The sequence below is a fragment of the Vipera ursinii genome (genome assembly GCF_947247035.1).
Source record: "Vipera ursinii genome assembly, chromosome: 2".
Taxonomy (NCBI): domain Eukaryota; kingdom Metazoa; phylum Chordata; class Lepidosauria; order Squamata; family Viperidae; genus Vipera; species Vipera ursinii.
Window position 1 is genome coordinate 216,006,072 of NC_139513.1, and position 22,772 is coordinate 216,028,843.

Consider the following 22,772-nt stretch of genomic DNA (forward strand, 5'->3'; position numbering starts at 1 on the left):
ACCAGTATGTCTCTCAATCAAACACCTGACATTCATTGCACACAGGGAAATTCAAGGGACTTTTGTGTAAAAGATAGTGTGGATTGCAGAGACAGTGTAACTGATCTTAGTTGCTCTCCTTTTGCCTTATCAAAGCTAAGCAGGGCTAGATCTGGCTAATATTGGATGGGAGACCATCATTCTCAGAACTGTAGGCTAGACCTGGAAGTTGGAAAAACATTCTGGAAGAAATCAGAGGCAAACCACTTCCTAATTCCTGCCAAGAAAACTACACCAAGGGAGTCTTTACTTTTATTGGCTCTTTAGAGTGTGGGAAGTGTTTAGCCAGTTTCAGGAAATGTTCTAACTTACATATGTCGTCTTTCTTGCATGTTTTTCTTTTAAAATTAAAATACAACCAGGTATGAACCTCACAGGACAAAATCATGCCATTCATTTCCATTGCAGTAATTCTTTAAGAATAGTCTGCCATAAATTCTGAAGATATTTTATATGGCACTTGTCCCACCTCTTTTAAATCCAGTTCAATCAAGAGTATGAGCTAGAAGGAAGCTCCTAGTGACAAGCCATTGCCTAGGAATTAAGGATTGGACATGTCCATTGAGCCAATCTTCTGCTACACTGTGAACAAAAACACATTTGGCGTTTTCTAATCACAAACAGATGGGTCAGCGCACAATTCCTAAAGCCTAACAAAGTATTTGTGTTATCTGAATTCATTCATGGTATCAGAGATTCCAAAGGCTTACACTTACATGCTTAGATTTTGCATGTGGTCTACAAATATGGTAGTTAGCTATATTAATCCCTAAATGTCCTTGACAAGCAAAGTCTTTGATATTGCTAAAGTCCAGGAAGTGTTGAATGCAATTTTGCCAATTCATAGGGTATGTCTGACCCTAAAGCAAATATTGACGGATTCCACGCAGTAATGATGTGAGTACCCTATTATTTAAGATTAGAAGGTTTTTGTAGATTCTATATCTTTGTGTCACGCTGATTTGTTCATAGAAACTCAGCTGCACTTTCCTGCATCCTGAAATGTTTTGTTTCAATCAAATCAGAAGCAGCACCAGTTGTAGAAATTGTGGGTTCTTGGGATCTAATGTGTAAAGGCATTGTACTATGTGAGGTGGAATACTTTCTTGGTTGTATCATGTGGGATTGAAAACAGCTACCTCCTTGTGTTGGAAGCATGAATGGAAACTGCAAGTCTGTTAAACTTTAGTCTTTTTTTTTAACTTAAAAGTACTTTATTTTATTAGTAGTAACCATAGATTATAGCCTTTCTAGATCACTGTTGGTTTTGTTTTTCAGCAATTGGTTGGCAATGAGTTTCTTCAGCTTGGCAAGGCCCCAAACAACAATAATAAAGATGATGATGATGATTATAATTATTATTTTACTGTTTCTGGCTTTAGGATGGGTATGGCTATGGATCCTGGAATGTTCTCTTCAGGTCCTCAGAGATTTAGTGTTTTTCTTTAGACATAAGACAAAAATGAATTCTGAATATTTGTAATTCCCAAGACTCCAAGAGGAAATGATAAAGAACCAGTCTGACAAGAAAGTAAATAAATAAGATGCATTATTTGTACAAAAAAATTATATAAACAAGTTTTAAAAAAAAGGGGGGGGGAGCTGCCTCCTGTAGTATTTGTCAACCTTAACAAGAAATTTACATGGATGCTGCCAAGTCACAATTCATGAAACATTCGTAATTACATTCATAGGCTGCGAGCCTTAGCACAGTTATAGACATGTCAATTATTGAGGGACTTGACTCAGAGGATCCTGGCTGGGATTTGCAAATGGGACAGAGCAGCTAGCCAACTTCTGGGGGTGGAGGAGGTGGGGGAAGGCAACCCAGAGTTGGAGGTGAGGGGGTGGGGGAAGGCAACTCAGAGTTGGACAGAGCTCGGCTAAAGTCAGAACTAGATTGTCTCCCTTTGTTTCAATTCAGGTCTCTGGGTTGCAAGAGCATTAATGGTGCTGACAACACAAAGATGCACACCTTGAGTGCTGAAATAAACAGGGAAGCCAGCTTCTTTGGGAGACTCATTCACATCTATATTTAAGCCCGCCCCCCCCCAAAAAAAACACTGTGCCCATTTGAATGCTGAAATGAATGGATTCCTTTCACAGAGAATTTCCAAAAGGCCACCATCCAAAAGAGTTTAGCTACTGAAGTCTGAGGCTCTAATGAAAATCTATTTATTTTTCTACTGAGAAAAAACAGCAACCACATTGCTGCTGAAGAAAAGTGATCTTCTGTTCGCAGAATATAACCTTCCTCTCCATGCCGCCCCCACCCCGCCCCCTTAATACCCTGTTGCAGTTTTCTCTGTGTGAAACGAATGTAGTCAAGGTTAAACACAAAAATAGGGAGCAGACAATACATTGTCACTGTTATTACAAAAACGGAGCAGATGCATTACAAAAGAATCCCTTTTTCCCTCCTGCCCGCCCCCCCCCCCAATAGTTTCATCTGGACAAAATAATGTTCAATTATTCATATTGCACTTTTTATACAAGAAATTCTAATAAATATACACAAATGATACATTTACATTAACGTAGAAAGACATTCTCTTCTTCTTTTTTTCTTTAAATAAATGTTGCACTGATTCATGGCAACGCAGTTAGCTCAGAGACCCATCTGAAAAGAGAGCAAATACTCTGCCAGATACATTTTGGAAAGCCCAAAACAGAAGGCAATTTAAATCTGGCGGACCTGACATTGACCTCATCAGAGAACTTCCAGACTTGTTTTAAAATACACAGGTAATAAAAAGCTGCAACCTGTCAATGCTACCTTCAGCGCACATTTTACGATTGAATGCAAGCCAAGGTTCCTCTGAAAACACACCCAAGCAGCAGCTCTGGCCTTTTATAGTGCTTGTGCTCAACTGAACCCCCAGAACTGAAGACTCCACCTACCCACCCTGAAGATGATTGGGGTACAAAATGTGCAGCACAAATCATGTTTTTTGTTTGCAGACCCTTCTCTGGAAATACGAAATACCAGTTTTGATTTACAGATGCTCAGTCCTTCCTTTTGCTAAAGCCCAGCCTTTGGATAATTACTACAGACATGCAACCACTGTACCTTGGAGAAATCAGCGCTGGGTAAAACCATCACACCTGCCGAATGTTGGGTCACAGTCAGCCCTCAAAGCAAGACAAAGCAACCACATGCTTCTTCTATCACTACTGAGTCAGGGTCTGTGGGAACCAGCTCATTCATTTGCTCAGCTTTTGGACTGGACTCTAGAAGTTGGGAAGGACACTATAGACTTGATGGCTGCCGTACAGACTGCCTTGCCTTGTCCTTTAACAGCAGGCAGGAAATATAGTATGTGCCCTGTTTGAGTTGTGTCATGGGGCAGCCCATGTTTCAGAACAGAGCTTCCAAAATGACCTCTTACTCTTCATTAAAACAGCCCATCCCTTTGCGAATTCCGTCGCATTAAGGAATTGATTGGCACTGCAAACCTAAAGGTGGGGGGGGGGGTTCAAGGCTCTGAAAAAATAATAATAGATGAACTGCTTTAATGAACTGCAGAGATCTGGAGCCTGTGTGAGATTGGAACCATCTCTTAAAGCAGGGGGTCTTCAGACTTGGCCCTTTTATGACTTGTGGACTTCAGCTCCCAGAACTCCTCAGCTAGGCACAAGTCATAAAGTTGCCAAGGTTGGGGACCTCCACTCTACTGTGGCTTCCTTTTTTCCATCTGGCTGCTTTTCCCAAGAAGTCCCTGCGGATTTTACTCCACGAGTCACTGAGGATGATAAGGGGGTGGCTTTCATTTCCATTTCAAGGCCTGACATCACAGAGTGTAGTTACCTTCCCAGCAAAGTGGTACCTATTTATCTACTTGCATTTGCATGCTTCTGAACTGCTAGTTGGGCAGGAGCTGCGGCGAGGATGGGAACTCACCCCGTCATGCAGCGCTCAGGCAAAGGAGGCTAAATGAAGGGGCATTGTAAGATTGCTGCAACAGCCCATCAATCAGAGCTACAAAGAAGTGTATTTCAGAGCTGCCATGTTTTAGCTCCAAGCAGTTCAGCAGAGTTTGTGAACTTCAACCTCTTTAATTAAAAAAACAAAAAAACAACCCTCTTTTTTTGAGAGGATCATGAAATGGGATGCACCTATGTTGATTGTCTTTCTCTGTGTTATCTCCATCAAGCGAGAAAACTGCTCAGTGAATATATTTCATCAGCTCTAGAGGATGTTTATAATTCACCTCTGCATTCTTCCATGCAGTGGGCATCACAGTAGCGAGGATTAATATGATTACTCTGCACCAGCAATCCATTTTAAACGTGATCTAATCACATGGAATTTCAATGTAGAAAATCTATACATTAATTGTATGGATTGAGTTGTACTTCCATAGTGAAGAAGGGGTGAAGCTGAACAGGTGTTGCCAACCTCTTTCAAAAAAACATTTTTGGGCAAATGAGTTTACTTATTCCTCTTAACTGTTTGCCTCATAATTTCTCTTTCATTATTGCAAAATATTTTTTGGGGTTTTTTGCACTCACTCTGAATCATGTGGACTATACAACCTTCCATCCCCATTTCTTCTTTAGTTTTATTTATTAGTTTCCAAGTTCATTTCAACTAAAAAAAGTTACTAGGAAAAATGCGACGGAAACCTCTTGAGTATTTCCCTCTACTTTCATCAGATTCAATATTAATCAAGAGTAATCAGGATTAAACTGCATGCAATATATTTAGTTATGCGAGGTTTTTTTTTTAATGAAATAAATTAAAAAAGAACTCCAAGCTTTCAGGAAGTGAAGAAGAGATTGGTAGCTGGATCACAAGGAACCAAAAGGAACTAACTGTAAGAGTTAATCTTTGGTGCACCTTCTTCCTAATATGAATGGCATTGCTCCCCCCTGCCTTTTCAGCCACATTATTAAAAATGCAATTTAATCTACCGTAGCATTCTGAGAGTCAAACTCTACCACCTGAGGATCGCAAAAGCATTTAAAAAAAAGACATACAGCTATGATAATCTCATTATGGATACAGGCAAGCCATCCCTTCTTCAAATGTACGAACAAAGAACCTCTTCAGAAGTATCGAGATAGGCAACGAGAACTTTACCAGCCTCTTTCTTCCCCTTATTTTTAATTACATTTCCCCAAACTTGGTGGCCTCTGGATGTGTTGGCAATAGAGAATCCCCACCACCATTGCCGAGCCCCAAAGACCAGCTGTTCTTGCTGGTAAGCCTCTGTGGCGAAATTCCAAGAGCTCACAAGTACAAGACTGCACACTACCAGCTTTCTGGGTGGCGACGGTGAGCGCAACATAGTAAATCTCCGTTTGGGAAGAGGATTCCCTACGAGTGTGCCAGAGTCACTGCCAACGTTTGCAAGGTGGCAATCGTCCATTTTAATCTCTGCTTTCTGTGTCTGTCAAGCTCCATTCCGATTCACGTCCTAGTAATCCAGCTGGGTGTCTGGTCTCCAGTTGCTTCCCCGTCTTTCTTCAGTCCGTCAAGGGCCCCCAGTGATGTCTCTCTCTATTCCTTTCTTGGCCTTCACCCTCATCATGAACTGTGACTCACTGCATGTGTTTCCCATCATTAGGAGAGAAACCTTGTCAAGGTCATATTTTTTTTGTTTTTAGAAAGAACAAATGACTCTGTTAAAAGAGATTTCTTAACAAGAAAAAAAAAGAGAAGGGGAGAGAAAGGAAAAAAAATAAATAAATAAGTGGCAGATGAGGCAACTGCTTTTCCAATTTTCCTTCTCTCAAGCAGCTCTTCTCAGGAGCAGAGTAGAGCCAGGCCATCAGTTGCTAAATTCACTTTCTTTCTTTCGCTGCTGCCTTCATGCTTTTCCACACGTCCCACAGCAGCGCGACTTGAACTGTGCCAGTTGGCAGAGCTTTAACTGCTTCACCTTCTCACAATACCTGGTGGTATCTCTGCACTCAACTAGGAAAAAGGGGATGAGAATAATAATAAAAAGTGGTGGGGGGGATGACAAATCTCATCTTGAATCTTTCTGGCTGGCTAACTTTAGAACATCTGTAGTTACTCAGATGAAAGATGATCCTGAACTTACGACATTCCCACCTCCAGAAGAAAAAAAAGTGAACAGGAAAAGAAATATAAACATGTACAAAAAGTCCAATCAAATGCCAAGGTGTCCCATCCTGACGACCTGGGATTGTCAGTTCCAGCTGAAACCAGTCCTAGTGAGTTCCCCCTCCTAATTAAATGTTTGAAGAGCCAAGTCTAACTAACTAACAAAATGAGTAGGTATCAATTGAGTTCATAACCAAAAAATATGTAAAATTATTTGAACCCTATCTGCTTTAGACCAAGCATTTTCTCTCGCATGCGAATCACTGTTGTACAAACACACAAGTACCAAAACTTTCATTTGCCTCCTTCTTTGTAGCAGGATGGAGGTGGGACAAGTGGAAAGGGCAGATGTATGGGAAAGAAAAGAGTTTGGGGTGGGGGGGGAAAGCAGTCTCATACAGAGAGTTCAGATAGATCTGCACTCTAAGCAGCATGGAGGAGAATTGCTCTGTTGGGAGATACTGAACACTCAAATGAAAAATAAAAACATTGGCTTATAAAATCTGTGACCTTCATTGCCCAAATTGCCTACCCATTCCAGCTCAGAATAGGGGAAATAAGCAAGGATGAATGCGACCTTAGTGTAGGAAGATATTTCTAACAGCAATTGATTCTCATTCCACTCATCTTATTATAAGGTAGTCCTTGACTTCTCACCGTTGCACTGAAAAAAGTGATTGATGGCCGTTTTTCACACCTACAACCATTGTAGCATCCCCACGGGAGTGATCAAAATTCGGATGCTCGACAACTGGTTCATATTTACGACGGTTGCAGTGTCCTGGTGTGTGTGTGTGTGTGTGTGTGTGTCATGCGATCACTTTTTGTGACCTTCTGACAATCAAAGTCAACGGGGGAATCCACATTCACCTAATAACTTTGTGACCGGCTTAAGAACTGCAGTGATTCACTTAACAACTGTGGCAAGAAAAGTCGTAAAATGGGGCCAAACTCACTTAACAAAATGTTTCACTTAGCAACAGAAATTCTGAGCTCAATTGTAGTCGCAAGCTGAGGGCTACCTGTAACTTGTAATGTATTAACAAAAGTACATGTAAAGTAATTGGAGTTCTTTTTTAGAGGACGTTGAATGGAGAGAATGGAATGTAGGATGCATCAGGTAAAAATCTCTGGTTATTTCTTATTAGGTGAGTGTAAGCAGTGTGGGTGACAATTTTTTAAAATATTTATTTGATGAAAGAAAGGATGGAAAAGGTCCAACATTTTAACAAACAATTTTAAGGTATTTCAAGCTATGTTTTTTCTCTGGTTTAGCTAGTGACAAAGTTCTCTCTCTAGGAACTACTATTCCTAGGAGTGACTACAGAATCCCACTTATTGTGAAAGTTGGACATTGTATGGGAAGCTAGACTATCTTCTCAAGGAAGACAGATGAGTTTTATCACATACCATCTGATTAGAAATCTGAGAGGCAGACTAGTGTAACTACATGCAGAAGAATTGCAATGACAGACAGTCCTCACTTAACAACTCTCCTGTATAGCGATTGTTCAAACTTTAAACAGTGCTGAAAAAAAAACAGTTTTACAACCGGCCTTTGCAGCATCCCCATGGTCATGTGATTGCAATTTGGGCGCTTTGCAGTCACAAGGTTGCCATTTGCAACCTTCAAAGCCAGGCTTCTGACAACCGAAGTCAAAGGGGAAGCCGGCAGGATGTTGCAAGTTGTGGTCATGTGACATTGTGCTTAATGGCCATGGGTGAATCACTTCACAGCCAGGCTGGAACTGATGTTAAGTTGGGCACAGTCATGTGATGTTTTACTTAACAGTTGGACTTAACAGTTAAGTAAAACATCAAATGACTGTGCCCAACTTAACATCAGTTCCAGCCTGGCTGTGAAGTGATTCACCAATGGCCATTAAGCACGATGTCACATGACCACAACTTGCAACACCCTGCCGGCTTCCCCATTGACTTGGGTTTCAAGATTGCAAATGGCAATCATGTGACCGTATTGCCAAAAGTACTGTTAAGAGTTAAGTGATGGAGTTGCTGGTCCCAATTTTGCTTGTTAAGTGAAGACTGCCTATACTTGTCGGGAGGTATGTGTGAATAACTCATAAGGACATGCATATTCAGATTGCTTGCTTTGCCCATTGACTAGGGTGTGAAATAGGAAAAACGTACTATTTTCGCACGGAGTGATGTTACATCTCTGCCAGTTAGCAGGTCTGGGTCTCCAAGCGCATAAGTGATCTTGCACCAGCTGGTTCGTGTGAACACGTACACATTCCACTCTTCTAGATTGGAAGCCATAGTTCCCACAGGTAGCAGTGCACAAAGTCCACAGACTGACTCTCCAGTGTACACCACAGGCATCTGTCCAGCAGTTCTGAGTGCTTAAAGGCCTTTGATGGGGAAAAAAATAACGTAAAATGGAAAAAAACATCAATATTTTCATGTTACCCTTTATGGAAACTGATTCAAGGTTATCCACACAGGAGCTGGGATTAATTTCAGGGGCGTTTGGAAACAAAAATGGCTTACAAAAGACTACAGAAATAGTCCCATGGCAGACTGGAGTAAAAGGGAGGGGGAAGCATTTTGCCTGCACATGTGCGCACGGACACAAATGGAGCTGCGAGCACACACGACACAAACAGGGCGGTGCTAGCATCTGTGTGACACTAGCACTGCCCCGTTTTCGCCACGCAGGCAGTAGCACCGCCCTGTTTTTGCTGTGCGGCACCGTTTGCGTAGAGGCGGCGGCGCTAGCCCCGAGTGGGGGTGAGTGCACGCGTACGCGCTCTGGCCAGCCTGTTCCGTGGCCCGGTGGCCAGCAGGTCATGGCCTGGTAATGGACCCCAGCCCACAGGTTGGGGAACCCCCCCCCTATAACATATTCCAATGTTGCTAGTCATGAGGCAAAGCCACAAAATTAAAATGGCTTTCTCTGGAGCTTCAGCCATATGTCTGCTCTCTGTACACAGGTAAATGCAAATATATTCAGACATTAGGAAGAGGGTAGAAAAGCATGTATTTTGCGGAAAAGGTTGATGGTTAAGATGCAGGAAAAAAAACAAAACCTATTGCAAAGAAAAAGCATGACTTTCTCCTTAATCATTAGAACAAGGAGGGCACTGGAGACTTTTTATATAACCAGTGAGACAAAAGCATTCATTGTGATTATCAGCTATCCGTTATGTTTGAGCACCAAAACACAGAGCTTTGGGTGTTTTCAAGGTGTCAATGGGACCTACCTTGGGAGGGAACTGCACTGGTCAGACGGTACGGAGACCCCATCCCTAGTCTGGCAAAAAACCTGCCTGTGCTGGAGTGCCAGACGAGATCCAATACAAAGCCCATTGCACTGTTAACAAACAAACAAAAAACAAGACACTGGTTAGAACAGATATAAAAAAAACCCTCTTCACTTGCTGGCTGTGTGAAGTGGTAAGAGACAGGATTTTCGAATTTGAGTTGGCTGGTGGACTAAGCTACAATTCTAACGTTTTGACAGACACAAAGAGGAAACTTTCAGAAAAGTTGTCGTATTAATCTCCCTGAGTCAAGCTAGCAGTGTTGTGCAGCTGGCTCACTCATTCAACGGGTCAACCCCTTTTTTTATAACTATTTGGCATTTTAAAAGATAGCGTCAAAATTTTATTTCAGAAAGGGTCACTAGATCTTGTCTGCTGTTGTAAATATTTTACGACAAATATTTATGACAACCGATAGGCAACCGGTATAACAGAATTCGGGGAGACATGTTATGAATAATTGAAAAGGAAGATACGGTCAATGTTAAACGCTAGAAATTTAACCAATGCAGTTAATAAAGGTACACAATCTTTTTTTCACATGATAGTGGAAACAAACCTTCATTCAAATGCCGCTTGGGTGTGTGTGTGAAAGCCCTAATAAGCAGGCATATACACAGAATGAAGGCTAGTGCTAAGCTTGTAAGCCGCCCTGAGTCTTCGGAGAAGGGCGGGATATAAATGGAATTAAAATTAAAAAAAATAAAATAAATAAATAAATTTGTGATTTAGATTGTATCCGTCTTCCCTTCTTTACAATGTAACGTTTTATGAGTGCTTAGCATTAATCCTTACAAGTCCCACCCAAAGTCCCTGAGGAATGTTTCTGGAGAGCTACCAGGAATGGATCAATAAACTATGCTTTGCCAAAATTTATCCAGAGATAGTTAAGGAATATCGCCTTCAACAGAAAAGGATACAGTAAGTTTAGTTTTGAATACAGATTTGCCTCAGAAACTCACAAAACCCAAACCAAAACCACTGGGATAGAATATGATTCGATTATAGTTCATTTCCAATGATCTTGTTCTTCTCCAAGACCTCCATCCATCCTAGTTAGAGTCCTTCTTTAAGGTGTTGAATTTGATTAATTTGATTACTGGGGTTCTCTCCAGGTCTCTAAAAAGATTAATTACTGGGTATGTTAGATAATGTGATGGTATTTGGCTACTAGTAAAAGCAGTTTGACCAGCATTTGGGTTGTAGCATAAAATGGTAAGATCTGCAGGTGGCTCATTTCAAGACTTATTATAGGAGGAGGATAGGTAAGAAGGAACATTATCTTCTTAAAAGTCTTGATTTTTTTTAAAAAAAGTTTAAATAGATTTGGAGACTGGTATCAGAATGGAATCGATAGTACACTATTTGCAGTCTCATGGAGTGACCTGTGAGGCTGGACGATCTGAAAAAAAACCTCACGAGCCTGGCATATTCAGGGATCATAGGATTGCAACATTTTTATTTTTTTTGAAAGCTGAAGCTGCACAAGACTTTGACATCACAACATTGGTATCAAAGCACAAACATTGCTCATCATGTCGTTTTTTCCTAATGAAAACTGATTGAGTTACTACTCTAAAATATTACGTCATTGAACAGACAGTAGAAGGAAATTGAGAATTATCGTCTTCTAGCATCTCGGTCCTTCCACCAAGGCCTGAGAGAATAGCCACATTTTTTTTAATTCCCATTTATATCCCGCCCTTCTCCGAAGACTCAGGGTGGCTTACAATTTAAAGCACAAATCAATGTGCTTAGCAATAGCCTTATTCTATGTATATTTTATTTATTTATTTATTTATTTTAATTCCATTTATATCCCGCCCTTCTCCGAAGACTCAGGGCGGCTTACAAGCTTAGCTTATGCCTGTTTATTAGGGCTTTCGGGGGGCCCCCCAAGCGGCATTATTACAAAGTCAGCCCATTGCCCCCAACAATCTTGGTCCTCATTTTACCTACCTCGGAAGGATGGAAGGCTGAGTCAACCTTGAGCCTGGTGGGATGCGAACCTGCACTAATTGCAGGCAGCTGGTGTTACTTAAGGAGGCATTAGCCCACTGCTCCACCAAGGCTGGCATGCCCCAAACTGCCCAGGATCATTATTTCTGAAAAAGGCTAGGCCTCCAAGTAGTCTTCAAGAGCAGGCTGTATAGAGAACATTGCAATAATCCAGTAAAATTCACCACCAGTTTGGTTGACTTGTGTTCATAGAATCCATGGATGTTTTGAGTTAGTTCTACAGAGAGGCATCTTCAACCAGCTGGAGCTGCTCAGAGCTCAGGAGAGTCAAAAGTTGCAGCTCCAAATACAGAAGACCAGAAGGCTTAGCTTCTAATATTTCTATCAAGCCCAGTCCATCTGAAAATCTTGCATTGCGCGCCAGTTTAGGGTGTCTACTTGGCACAATCCTAGTTTTTCCTGTGATTGTGATTGAGCCCCAAGCACACACAACCTACCCTCTGATTGCAAATCTTTGAAGCATGGAGAAGAAAGTAAGGCCAACAAATCGAGTGGACAGAAGGGGAAAAAACCCAGTTATGCCGTTCTCCTCTTTGATTTTCATGAAGGAAAACCATGGTTAGATTTATTAATGTTAACGTAACGAATGTGACAAAGGTCTGGACATATTGCAAAAAAGATTTGACTCCCCCACTTCAGAGTGTAAGTAAAAAAAAATCTATTAGATTCCAAAACGGTGATGTCAAAAGTTCAACTATAAACATGAACAAAAGTTCTTTTTCTTTGATAAATAATTGCATAAAATCCCCTCTCTGCGGTCATTACAAGAGACATCTCAAAACTAGATTACAGGAGACAGGAATAATGGAAAGGCTTATTTTCAAAGGGTCAAAAGAATATGCTTCTTTTCTTCTGCATTTTGGAAAAGGTCAATAATTGAGCTTGGCCAATAGGAAACTGATATCCTTTGGGATGAACTCCGTGAAACAATAACAAAATTCCATTTATATATAGACCATAATCTGTTCTTAATTGTAATTGGAATAATCAATTTGTGGACCTGCCTCAAAATGGAGTTGTACATGTTTCCACAGTGCTTAAAAATTCCCCTCATTTTCCTGGCTGGAGAAATATCGCGTTAGAAAGCCAACAGGTCAACTGAAGTCAATGAATTCATATAAGCTTTTGTTAATGAGCCTGGATATGACGTCATGGCATGATATAAACTAAGTCATCTTCCTAAGGGACCTGGAAGACTGCATGCATTAAAAAAACCAACAACAACAACCCTTACCTGAAATTCCCAAATGAGGAAAAAAAAATCCCCAGGAACTATCCTTAATAATAATAATAATAAAAAGGTGGCATTCCTGTTACAGAAGATCTTTTATGTTTAAATGTATGGCTATGGGTATGTAGGTTTTAGTGCAGAGATTCTGCTAATTGAAAAAATGATGGATTCAGTTCTGCTTGAAGCCAGTGCATACCGGTACTTTGCAATTGTTCTTCAACTCATCTATGATCCAACTTGCATTCTTCCATTTTGTTTTTACTGCATTTTAGTATAATGTGTGTTTGAAACTCTGCACCTTGATATGGCCCACGGGCTAGTCAATAAAGGTGGTATATTATTATTATAAAACTTTTATTCATAAAACATGAAACTCAGTCAACTGAACACTCAAATTGACTGGCACTAATGGTTGACACGGGTTGCTGCCAGCATCCTAGGTATCAACCAGGTATCTCCTTAAAATGTAAGATGTTCCGAGTAGCGCAGTTTTGTGTAGCTTTGCTGGAGTTATTGCAGGAAGCTGTAATTTCTTGATGTGTTTTGCAAAGTTTTTGGACATAATTCCCAGTGTCCCGATGACAATGGGTATCACTGTTACACGTTTCATCCATAATCACGCAGGTTCAATGGCCAGGTCACGGAATTTTTTCCAGTTCTTTTTCTTCGACTCTGGCATCTCCTGGTACAGCGATATCAATCAACTGTATTATTATTACTATTATTACTATTACTATTACTACTACTATTATTATTATTAATCGCACAGTCAGCCAGATGTTCAGACTGGATTTGGCATTTTTGTCTACCTATCGAGTCCTTACCAAGGACCTGGGATAGGTAGATGTGGATGTTTGATAGTATTACAAATATCGTCACAGGATGGAAGCAGTTCCTAGTTAGGCCGCCTTTTGCAATTGACTAATGGCAAATTTGTCAATGCCAATAGCGTTCAAGTGGTGCTCCAGTTGTTTTGGGATTGCACCCAAAGCGATGATGATGATGATGATGATTACTACTACTACTACTACTACTACTACTACTTTGAAAGTAGCCTCAACTCCACCCAGGCATAACTAACTACCTCAGTTTTGTTCTTTTTGACCTATTCATTCTTCCTTCATACTTGTTTTAGAGTTCAATCCTTGTTCATGTTCACTGTAAGACCAATAATATTTCTTTCCTATTCAACACAAGTAGACCTTCAATTACACTGATACCTTTGCCCTCTCAGAATCACAATGATTAGTGTGGGCTAAATTTACTTACCTGTCCCCAGGCCGAAGTTGCCCACTCCACGCATAGCTGTCTATTGCAACTCTGAGTATCTACTGGACGCTTGGCAAACTGAGCACAAATATCACTGGACACAGGTACGGAAATGCCAGCAGCTGTCAGTTTTTGACAAGTCACCCTCCGGGACTGGATACCCCCACCGCAGCTTTGGGTACACTGAGACCATGATGTCACCATCCATCTAATCGGGAGACGTAAGGGAGCAGAATTTTCAGTGAAATTACTTTGAAAGAACTGTAGGCAGATTACAAAACTCCCAGTTTCATTTCTTCTGAGGCAATACTGCTTTATCTATTTAACTAAATCTAATGATTTCTTGCCGTTGGCATCTAAAATTGGAAAAAATAATATTTCCCTGCAATGAATAACAAAGACGGCAACAAATGGCAGAAATGGTCAGAATCAAAGGAATCGAAGTCCTGGCAACATGAGCAGAGTTAGCTTGCACTACTGCATTCTAACCACTGTGCCCTCATGGCTCATATTGTAATGACAGAAGGAATTTAATCAACAATGGGAAAAGTGACTGAACTGGAAAACTGCAAATGTGGATAGTAAAACATGAAGAAGAGGCTGGAGACAATTTGAGGACAGTTCTAATGATCACATGCTTTTTACTCATCATGTCTCTTCTTTAGCTGTCAGGCCCCAGACATGAGTGATATCTTACACCAAGATGATGGATACTCTTTATTTTGTTAAAAGTCTCAAAGAACAGTAGCATCTATATGCAATCTATCGTGAAGCATTGGCAGTTTCTTTGAGAAATAATTTTTCAGGCATCGGGATTCTCATTTGGTCAAGACATACTACAAAACGTGGTTGGAATATAACGGTAGTGATTTGATGCTGGAGAACGTGCTATGCCACTTAAGGAATGTGCTAGTCCAGACTGTGCTGTGTCACGTTAGCACCATATTTCCACCATTTACAAAAGGAATGTAAGAAGGAGAAAACTTTCCCCACCCTTATTATGGGAATTGTAGTCCTAGTCATGTATACATCACGGAAGATTGGGGTGATGCATTTCTTCTGATGGACTCAACTTTATGGACTTGCCCGTCAAGAGGCATAGTACTTCACACCTGCCAAGTTTAACTTGTCAGTAGATATTCCTTGACAATGATGGACAGAGATACCTTACTCTGTCCTGCAAAGAGATTCCTTGATCCCTGGCTACCGGGCAGTTTAAGCTGATAAAGGAACTTTTGCTACAATGCTTAGCCAAGTGAAGATTCTATAAAGGTTAGCAACCCTTGCTTCATTGCGAAGTTTTCAACACACATTTCAATGGAAAGCCAAACCTTGAAGGGCAATCTCTTCTATTGCACGCCACAGGTTGCAGATTTGGTTTGGGTTTTTCCACACAACGGGACAGGTTGACCTGGCTTCCATCCAGTAAGCATGTCAGCTGATGGTATTGTAGACCCTTATTGCCACAAGAGGCTGAACAAGGTGACATCTTGTCCACTGACCATCGGTAATCTGAAATTGCAACAGTTCAATTCAATGGAAAAGCCTAAGCCTAGTCTAGAGAAAGGAGATAAGAATGTACAGGAGCTCCAGGAGCCATACACAGTGCTGTGTGTGTGCATCCTGGGTGTACCATAAAGCTTTAACCAAGCTATGCTAGCAAATATGGAGCACCACAAGTGGCCAACAGACTGAAAGAGGCAAATCCATATATCAATAGCAAAGAAAGGAGATTTAAAAGATTGTGCAAATTATCGCACAGCATAATTTCATACATAAGTAAAATGATCTTTAAAATCATCCATCACAGATTAGAGCCCGGCGAGGAAAGGGAAGTGGCCGAAGTTCAGACTGCTTTTAGAAAGAGCAAAAATAAGTAACATTTAGCCTTCAAAAAGGGCCTGAAAACCTGGGAGCCCCAATTGGGATGTATCATTCTGGAGGTGATTAATGGACTAAGCCAGGAGTAGGTAACCTCGGCTCTTTTAAGACGCGTGGACTTCAACTCCCAGAATTCCTGAGCCAGCCAGGCTGGCTCAGGAATTCTGGGAGTTGAAGTCCACGCGTCTTAAAAGAGCCGAGGTTGCCTACCCCCGGACTAAGCTAAGACCCTGCTCTCTCCCCATGTGCATCTTGCTCTCTTCCTTTCCTGTCTTGTCAATTTTAATGTTGGTACAGTATTTATCACTTTAATGTTTTAACTTATTGCTTTTGTGACGGTAAGCTGCCTAAAGTCACCTCTAGGCCAGATGGGTGGCATATAAATTAAAGAACGAAAGAAAGGACGTTTTGTTGCTCACATACAGTAATAATAATAATAATAAGTTGGAAGTGACCTTGGAGATCATCTAGTCCAGGGGTGTCAAACTCAATTTCATTGAAGGCCGCATCAGCATTGTGGTTGCCCTCAGGGGGCCGGGTGGGCGTGGCCAGGGTGGACGTGGCCTACTGGGTGGGTGTGGCTAGAGTGCGTATGGCCTACTGGGTGGGCGTGGCCAGCTCTACATCGTTCGCATCAAGGGTGCCTATGGGGGCCTGGGCAGGAGTGGGACAGATCTGAGGGTCTCTGGCAGAAGGAGGGTCTCTGGGCCAGGGCCAAGGCAGTGGGGGCCGTTCCCTCACTGTTTCCAGGATGGCTTCGCGGGCCACATGAAACCACTTTGCGGGCCGGATCCGGCCCCCGGGCCTTGTGTTTGACATGATCTAGTCCAACGCCCTGCTCAGGCAGGAAACCCTATACCATTTCAGACAAATGGCTGGCCAGTCTCTTCTTAAAAACTTCCAGTATTGGAGCATTCACCGCTTCTGGAGGCAGGTTGTTCCACTGGTTAGTTGTTCTAACTGTCAGGAAGTTTCTCCTTAGTTCTAGGTTGCTTCTCTCCTTGACTAGTTTCCATCCGTTGCTTCTTGTCCTGCCTTCAGGTGCTTTAGAGAATAGCTTGGCTCCCTCTTCTTTGTGGCAGCCCCTGAGATATTGGAACACTGCTATCATGTCACCCCTCGCCCTTCTCTTCATTAAACTACACATACCCAATTCCAGCAACCGTTCCCTATATGTTTTAGCCTCCAGTCCCCCAATCATCTTTGCTGCTCTTCTCTGTACCCTTTCTAGAGTCTCGACATCTTTTTTACATTGTGGTGACCAAAACTGGATGCAGTATTCCAGGTGTGGCCTTACCAAGGCATTGTAAAGTGGTATTAGTACTTCACGTGATCTTGATTCTATCCCTCTGTTAATGCAGCCTAGCACTGTGTTGGCTTTTTTGGCAGCTGCAGCACACTGCTGGCTCATATTTAAGTGATTGTCCACTAGGACTCCGAGATCTCTCTCACAGTTACTACTATTGAGCAAGGTACCACCTATACTATACCTGTGCATAATGATCCTATGCTGGATCGTTAAGAAAATGAAAGAATACACCCAAAAGGTCAATAAAGAATAATACCACCCAGTAACTTTGCAAGGCAGGTTGCACTGAGAAAGAGGTGACTGTTCAAAGTCACCCAGTAATCTTCGGTGGTTGAAGGTGGATTAGAACCTCAGTCTCCCCACTCTTAGTGCAAGACCTTTACAGCCTTATTATAATGCCCCTGCCAGTCTGCTGCATTCTACTACTGTTAAATGGCTGTCTTTTTCTTCTTCTTCTTCTTCTTCTTCTTCTTCTTCTTCTCCTCAGGGTAAGCAATCTGACATAAAACCTATGCAGGTTTTCTTAATTGGGTTTGTTTTTATGCTGAAAGAATCCAGAAAAATTAGTCCACCAGGAGCTAATACTGGGACAATATGCAATATTCTAAAACAGAACATATACTACTGTCCAGAAACTGTTTACTTTGGTATAAGATTTCTTGGATTTCTACAGCAACACCCAGACTAGGTTGGATGACTTTCTCTTTGGAATAAATGCCTGTTTGGTGTTAAGCATTCCCTCACACTCCCTCTGTATAGCTTACGGGAAACTCTGATAACATTCAATGGCAAATATGTATCAAATATTCAGAAAACCAGAGTATACCCCCCCCCCCCGTCCCCAAACTGTGTATTCCACTGGTTAGTTCAAAAGATCTACTTGGCTTCAGTTATCATAGTTCGAAGAAACTATGAGAAACTGAAGTTCAGACATGGAAAAATTACTGGTTGGGTTAGGCTGATCTAGAACTATGTTTTACCTTGGATGACCAGAGATGTTTTTTGAATAAGCAAGCCTGCCTCATTCTGAGCCCTGCAGCTGATTTCTCCCTGATAATCATTGCTGACATTCAGGATCTGGAGAATCTGACCAGATGCTAACACCTGATAGGGCAGATGGAAGGGATGACCATCGAAAAACCAAGTGATGTTAGGAGTGGGATGACCATTTACTGGGCAGCCTAGAAGATGTAAAGAAAGGCAGAAAAAATAGGTCAAAACTTAACACACTGGCTAACCACGGATTCCTTGTTATAACACAAACATCTGGGAAATCAAGGTTGATGATGAAACAATGAATCAGCATATTTGTCTATTTCCAGCCTATTTCAGCTTTGAGATCACGACATTACATACTTTTATGGGAAAGAAAAGTAAAGCACACTAGTTTGAAACTGATGGTAAAAATTCTTTCACGAAGAACACTGAGCTCTACCTAAGCAAATACGGAGAGCTATCTGAGAAGGAATGAGATAACTCCTTGTAAAATCAACAATTTATTTTTTTCTCAGCCATATCCAGAAAACAGCTCACAAAATTTATGATGAAGAAAAGACTGCATTGGAGCCAACATCACAGGGCACCTGCTGAGACCAACATTTCATGAAGCAAACAGAACAGAATAAAAGAGTTGGAAGGGACCTGAGAGGTCTTCTGCTCCAACCTCCTGCTCAAGCAAGAGACCCTAGACCAGGGGTAGGCAACCTTGGCTCTTTTATGACTCGTGGACTTCAACTCCCAGAATTCCTGAGCCAGCCATGCTGAGGGGAAAGGGAGAGGTTTCCAAGCTGAGCCATGCTGGCTCAGGAATTCTGGGAGTTGAAGTCCACGAGTCATAAAAGAGCCAAGGTTGCCTACCCCTGCCCTATACCGTTATCCAATCTCTTCAGTTGGAACACCCATATTTTCTGGAGGCAAGTCATTCCATTGATGAATTGTTCTGTTGAAATTTCTCTTTGGTTGCTTCTCTCTTTGGTAAGTTTCCATCCATTGCTTCTTCTCCTGCCTTCAGGTGCTTTGGAGAATAGATTGACTGACTCTTTTTTGTGGCAGCCCCTGAGATATTGGAACACTGCTATCATGTCATCCAATTTCTTATTTAAAGTCTCCTAGAGTGCTACTGGTTGTAGGCTATTGCAAATTGCAGTTGTTTTGATCACAGTTATGTTAAAGCTAGTACTTAAAACTATTAAGAAAAATGGAAAAAGACGAGCTCCTAGTCAGTATTATTTTGGTGCCTGCTTTATAAAACGCATTCCTCAGCCACAACTTAATTTATTTTAAAGTAGTCTGCATTCCCAGTCTCCAAAACACACACAGAAATGCACACAATGCCGTTTTAAAATCCAGAATGGGCACATTCAGGCTTTATACATAATTAATTAACTTTATATAATTTTATGAAACAAACTCCCACCGAATTTCATCATGTCTTAATTCTACTTTTCATAGCTACGGCTACACGGTCATCTGGATTCTCCAAAGAGATGAGCAATATATCAGGAGGAAAAGCAGTACTTCCATTTACTTTCTCCTTTTATTTCTTCAGAAGTAAAGAGTCCAGAAGTGAATGGACAAGTTCTGGGATAATTTTTTTATGCATTTACCCAATAAAGTGCAAAAGGAATATGTTCCTATCATTACACAATTGTTATAATTAAATAATGCAATGGCTCGCATAATAAGAAGACATAAGTCTTATTGTCCAATCTCTGAATCAACGGAGAAAGTTGTCTCACACTCTCATTCCATAGTCCATGGGAATGAGGTACGATAAAAGAAAAACACCGGCTCTCTATGATTCAAAGCTTGGATTCAAAAAGACCCTGGTCTGATTTGAGAACTAAGCAAACTTGATATGGAAGTCACTATGGGAGAAAACAATAAATATGGAACAGCAGGATTTCCTTTTTATGGCTGACTGTATTTCTCTAGTCATAAAAAGCACATTTTCCTGGCTAACACTACTGTTCTTATTACATACCACCTATGAATCAGAGCTATTTTATTTTTATTTTTTTACAGCAACTTGTATTGAAAATCTGGATCACTGTCTGGGCATCACTAAAGTGTTTTTTTTCTTTTGCCTTCAAGTTAGTCTTGACTTCTGGTGACTGCACGGACAAAGCCATACAATTTCCTTAGCAACATTTTTTGGAAGTGGTTTGCCATTCCGTTCTGCCTATGAATTAAGTAACTGGTTCAAAGTCATCAAATTGGCTTTGTGTCTAAGACAGGACAAGAATGCAAAACCTCTCAGCCTGATGCGTTTAGCCACCACAGCAAACTGGCTCTCCATCATTAAAATAAAGGTAAAGGTAAAGGTTCCCCCACACACGTGTGCTGGTCGTTTCCAACTCTGGGGGCCGGTGCTCATCTCCGTTTCAAAGCCGAAGAGCCAGCGCTTGTCCGAGGACGTCTCTGTGGTCATGTGGCCGGCATGACTAGATGCCAAAGGCCCACGGAGCGCTGTTACCTTCCCACCGTGGTGGTCCCTATTTTTCTACTTGCATTTTTACGTGCTTTCGAACTGCTAGGTTGGCAGAAGCTGGGACGAGTAACAGGCGCTCACTCTGCTACACGGCACTCGGGATTCGACCCGCCAAACTACCCACCTTCTGATCGACAAGCTCAGCGTCCTAACCCACTGAGCCACCGCGTCCCTATCATTAAAATACACAGGTGTAAAAGAAGAGGTTTATTAAACATAGAGCTCAATTCCAACAGTAGACCACTTTAGCAATTCACATTAGTGTTTATCCTCTAATGATAATAAGGATTCAACTGGTATTATGCTTTCTGTCACAAAGAACCTTTCTCCAAATTTGACTCAATAGCAGCTAACCATTTAAAAAGTCTGAGGCTGGTGAAGGAGTTATCCCAAGCGTTGCTTTTTCCTCCTGAGTCTGCTTCTGTAGCTTCAATGTTTCTGAATGAAAGAAAACTGCTTTATTCTGGTTCCATATGTCTGAATAAAAAACTGCTGCAATCATGCAGAATAAGGTCAGCAAATCAGATTTTAATAAATTTTTAAAACACCTTCACCTGTCAACTGATTATTTCTTCGCCCAAGCTCTGATATCAGAACTAACTTAGCTAAGTAAAAAGTTCCTGAAGTGGAACTGGGGAAAAAAGAGGGTCTTAACTGATCTCCTTTTTCCCCCTGTTCTACTGCCCTCTGCCACCATATTTTTCTCTTTAACTAAAAGGGTGAACAGGTCATTTCATGGAAATATGGCCAACGTCAACTTATCTACCATTCATTTACCATCCAGCATATCTTCAATAGTAAACTCACAAACAAAAAAGTCCACTTTTCTTTCTAATAAAATTGCAACAACAAGAAAGAAAATAACCTTACTTTTTCCATTAAAGTATTTCTTTTTGCTTGTGGGAATGAACCATAATTTTGTAACAGGATTATGTTTTCCCCCCTAACTACTGAGTTGGAGATCAAATTATTTTTAAAATTTGAAATGGATGATTGACAAAATATTATTAAAATGATAGCATTTCAGAATTGCTGCAGGCACCTGTTTATGAATAGCTGATAATGTATAAATGTAACCTCTCTCTTGAGTTATATAATAGTACAAAGTAGTTGCTATGGATAGATTTACAGTCCTTGATTTAAGCGTTAGATTAATTTCTCTTGAAATTTGTGAAATCTGCTTTACTCCAAACACTGCAGGGTAGCTTATTGCTTGGCTGGATTATAAAGGATTTGTATATTAGAAATGATAACACAAGAGAGAGAGAGAGAGAGAGAGAGAGAGAGAGAGAGAGAGAGAGAGAGAGAGAGAGAGAGGTTTTTGGCTACTGGAATAGTGCTGATACCTACCATGCAACTTTCTCAAAACATTTCTTCCTTTGAAAAAGAGGATTTATTATTATTTTTAAACCTTATTCTCAACACACTTGAACAACCCTTTCAAATTTCTCTTAATGGTGTTTTTGAGTTTATTGCTGAAAGTGATGGAGAACACAAAAGGATGCAGTCGATGCATATCTTTCCATCACAATGATCCTTCCTGATTGGCTAATTTCCTATCTGAAACCAACCAATCAGAAGAGACCCTTAGGATTTAGCCAAAGTGTAGTAAACCTGGGAGACTACGGACAACTGAAGAAATGACGGCTCAGTGAAAAAAGTATTTGCCCACATGCCCTTGTTCACTTTAAAAATTAAGTGCAAAAGCATCATAATCCATCTGTGTAAATTTCCCTAAAATGCTCTTCTCCTTAGAACAAAATTTCAACGGATTCTTTTTTTTCCCCCTCACCAAATTGAACTAAGACATAAAATGAAGGAGAATGTTTCCATATAGGATTAGTGGGCATAATTAGCAAGGGTCAACATGCTTGCCAAAGACATTCCTTCAGCCAAAATGACACAGTGAGTCTTTGTGGTGCCAGTTGTCTCTCTTACGTTCATGCAACATTATGTTACATGCACAAAATGAGTAAAGTTAATGTTAACCGGGTGAACCTTGTGTCCCCTTTCCTCCCCTGCGGATGCCGATGTCTTCAGTCACTATAGCCATTACTCTTGATAAACTGAGAACAACTTGGCCATAAAGATCTTGTAATTTGCAACCCCGATTAATCAAGGTACTAGATAAGTAGAGAATCTGGACTGGCTCTCAGTCTGTATTAAGTAGCAAGGAA

The 22,772-nt window shown here is 41.0% G+C and overlaps 1 protein-coding gene across 1 annotated transcript in view; it reads right to left on the reverse strand.

The window, feature by feature from the left end:
* Positions 1 to 5,840: 5,840 nt before the first annotated feature.
* The window catches only part of ADAMTSL1 (ADAMTS like 1), a gene marked incomplete at its 5' end in the record, with an annotated part of 243,354 nt that continues 226,422 nt past the window's right edge, over positions 5,841 to 22,772 (reverse strand). The window contains 6 exons of the mRNA XM_083354613.1: positions 5,841 to 5,959; positions 8,264 to 8,484; positions 9,337 to 9,446; positions 13,916 to 14,123; positions 15,247 to 15,427; positions 18,086 to 18,286. Of these exons, the coding sequence (XP_083210739.1) occupies positions 5,853 to 5,959; positions 8,264 to 8,484; positions 9,337 to 9,446; positions 13,916 to 14,123; positions 15,247 to 15,427; positions 18,086 to 18,286 (1,028 nt within the window). The 3' untranslated portion in view covers positions 5,841 to 5,852. The remainder of the gene's footprint in view (positions 5,960 to 8,263; positions 8,485 to 9,336; positions 9,447 to 13,915; positions 14,124 to 15,246; positions 15,428 to 18,085; positions 18,287 to 22,772) is intronic.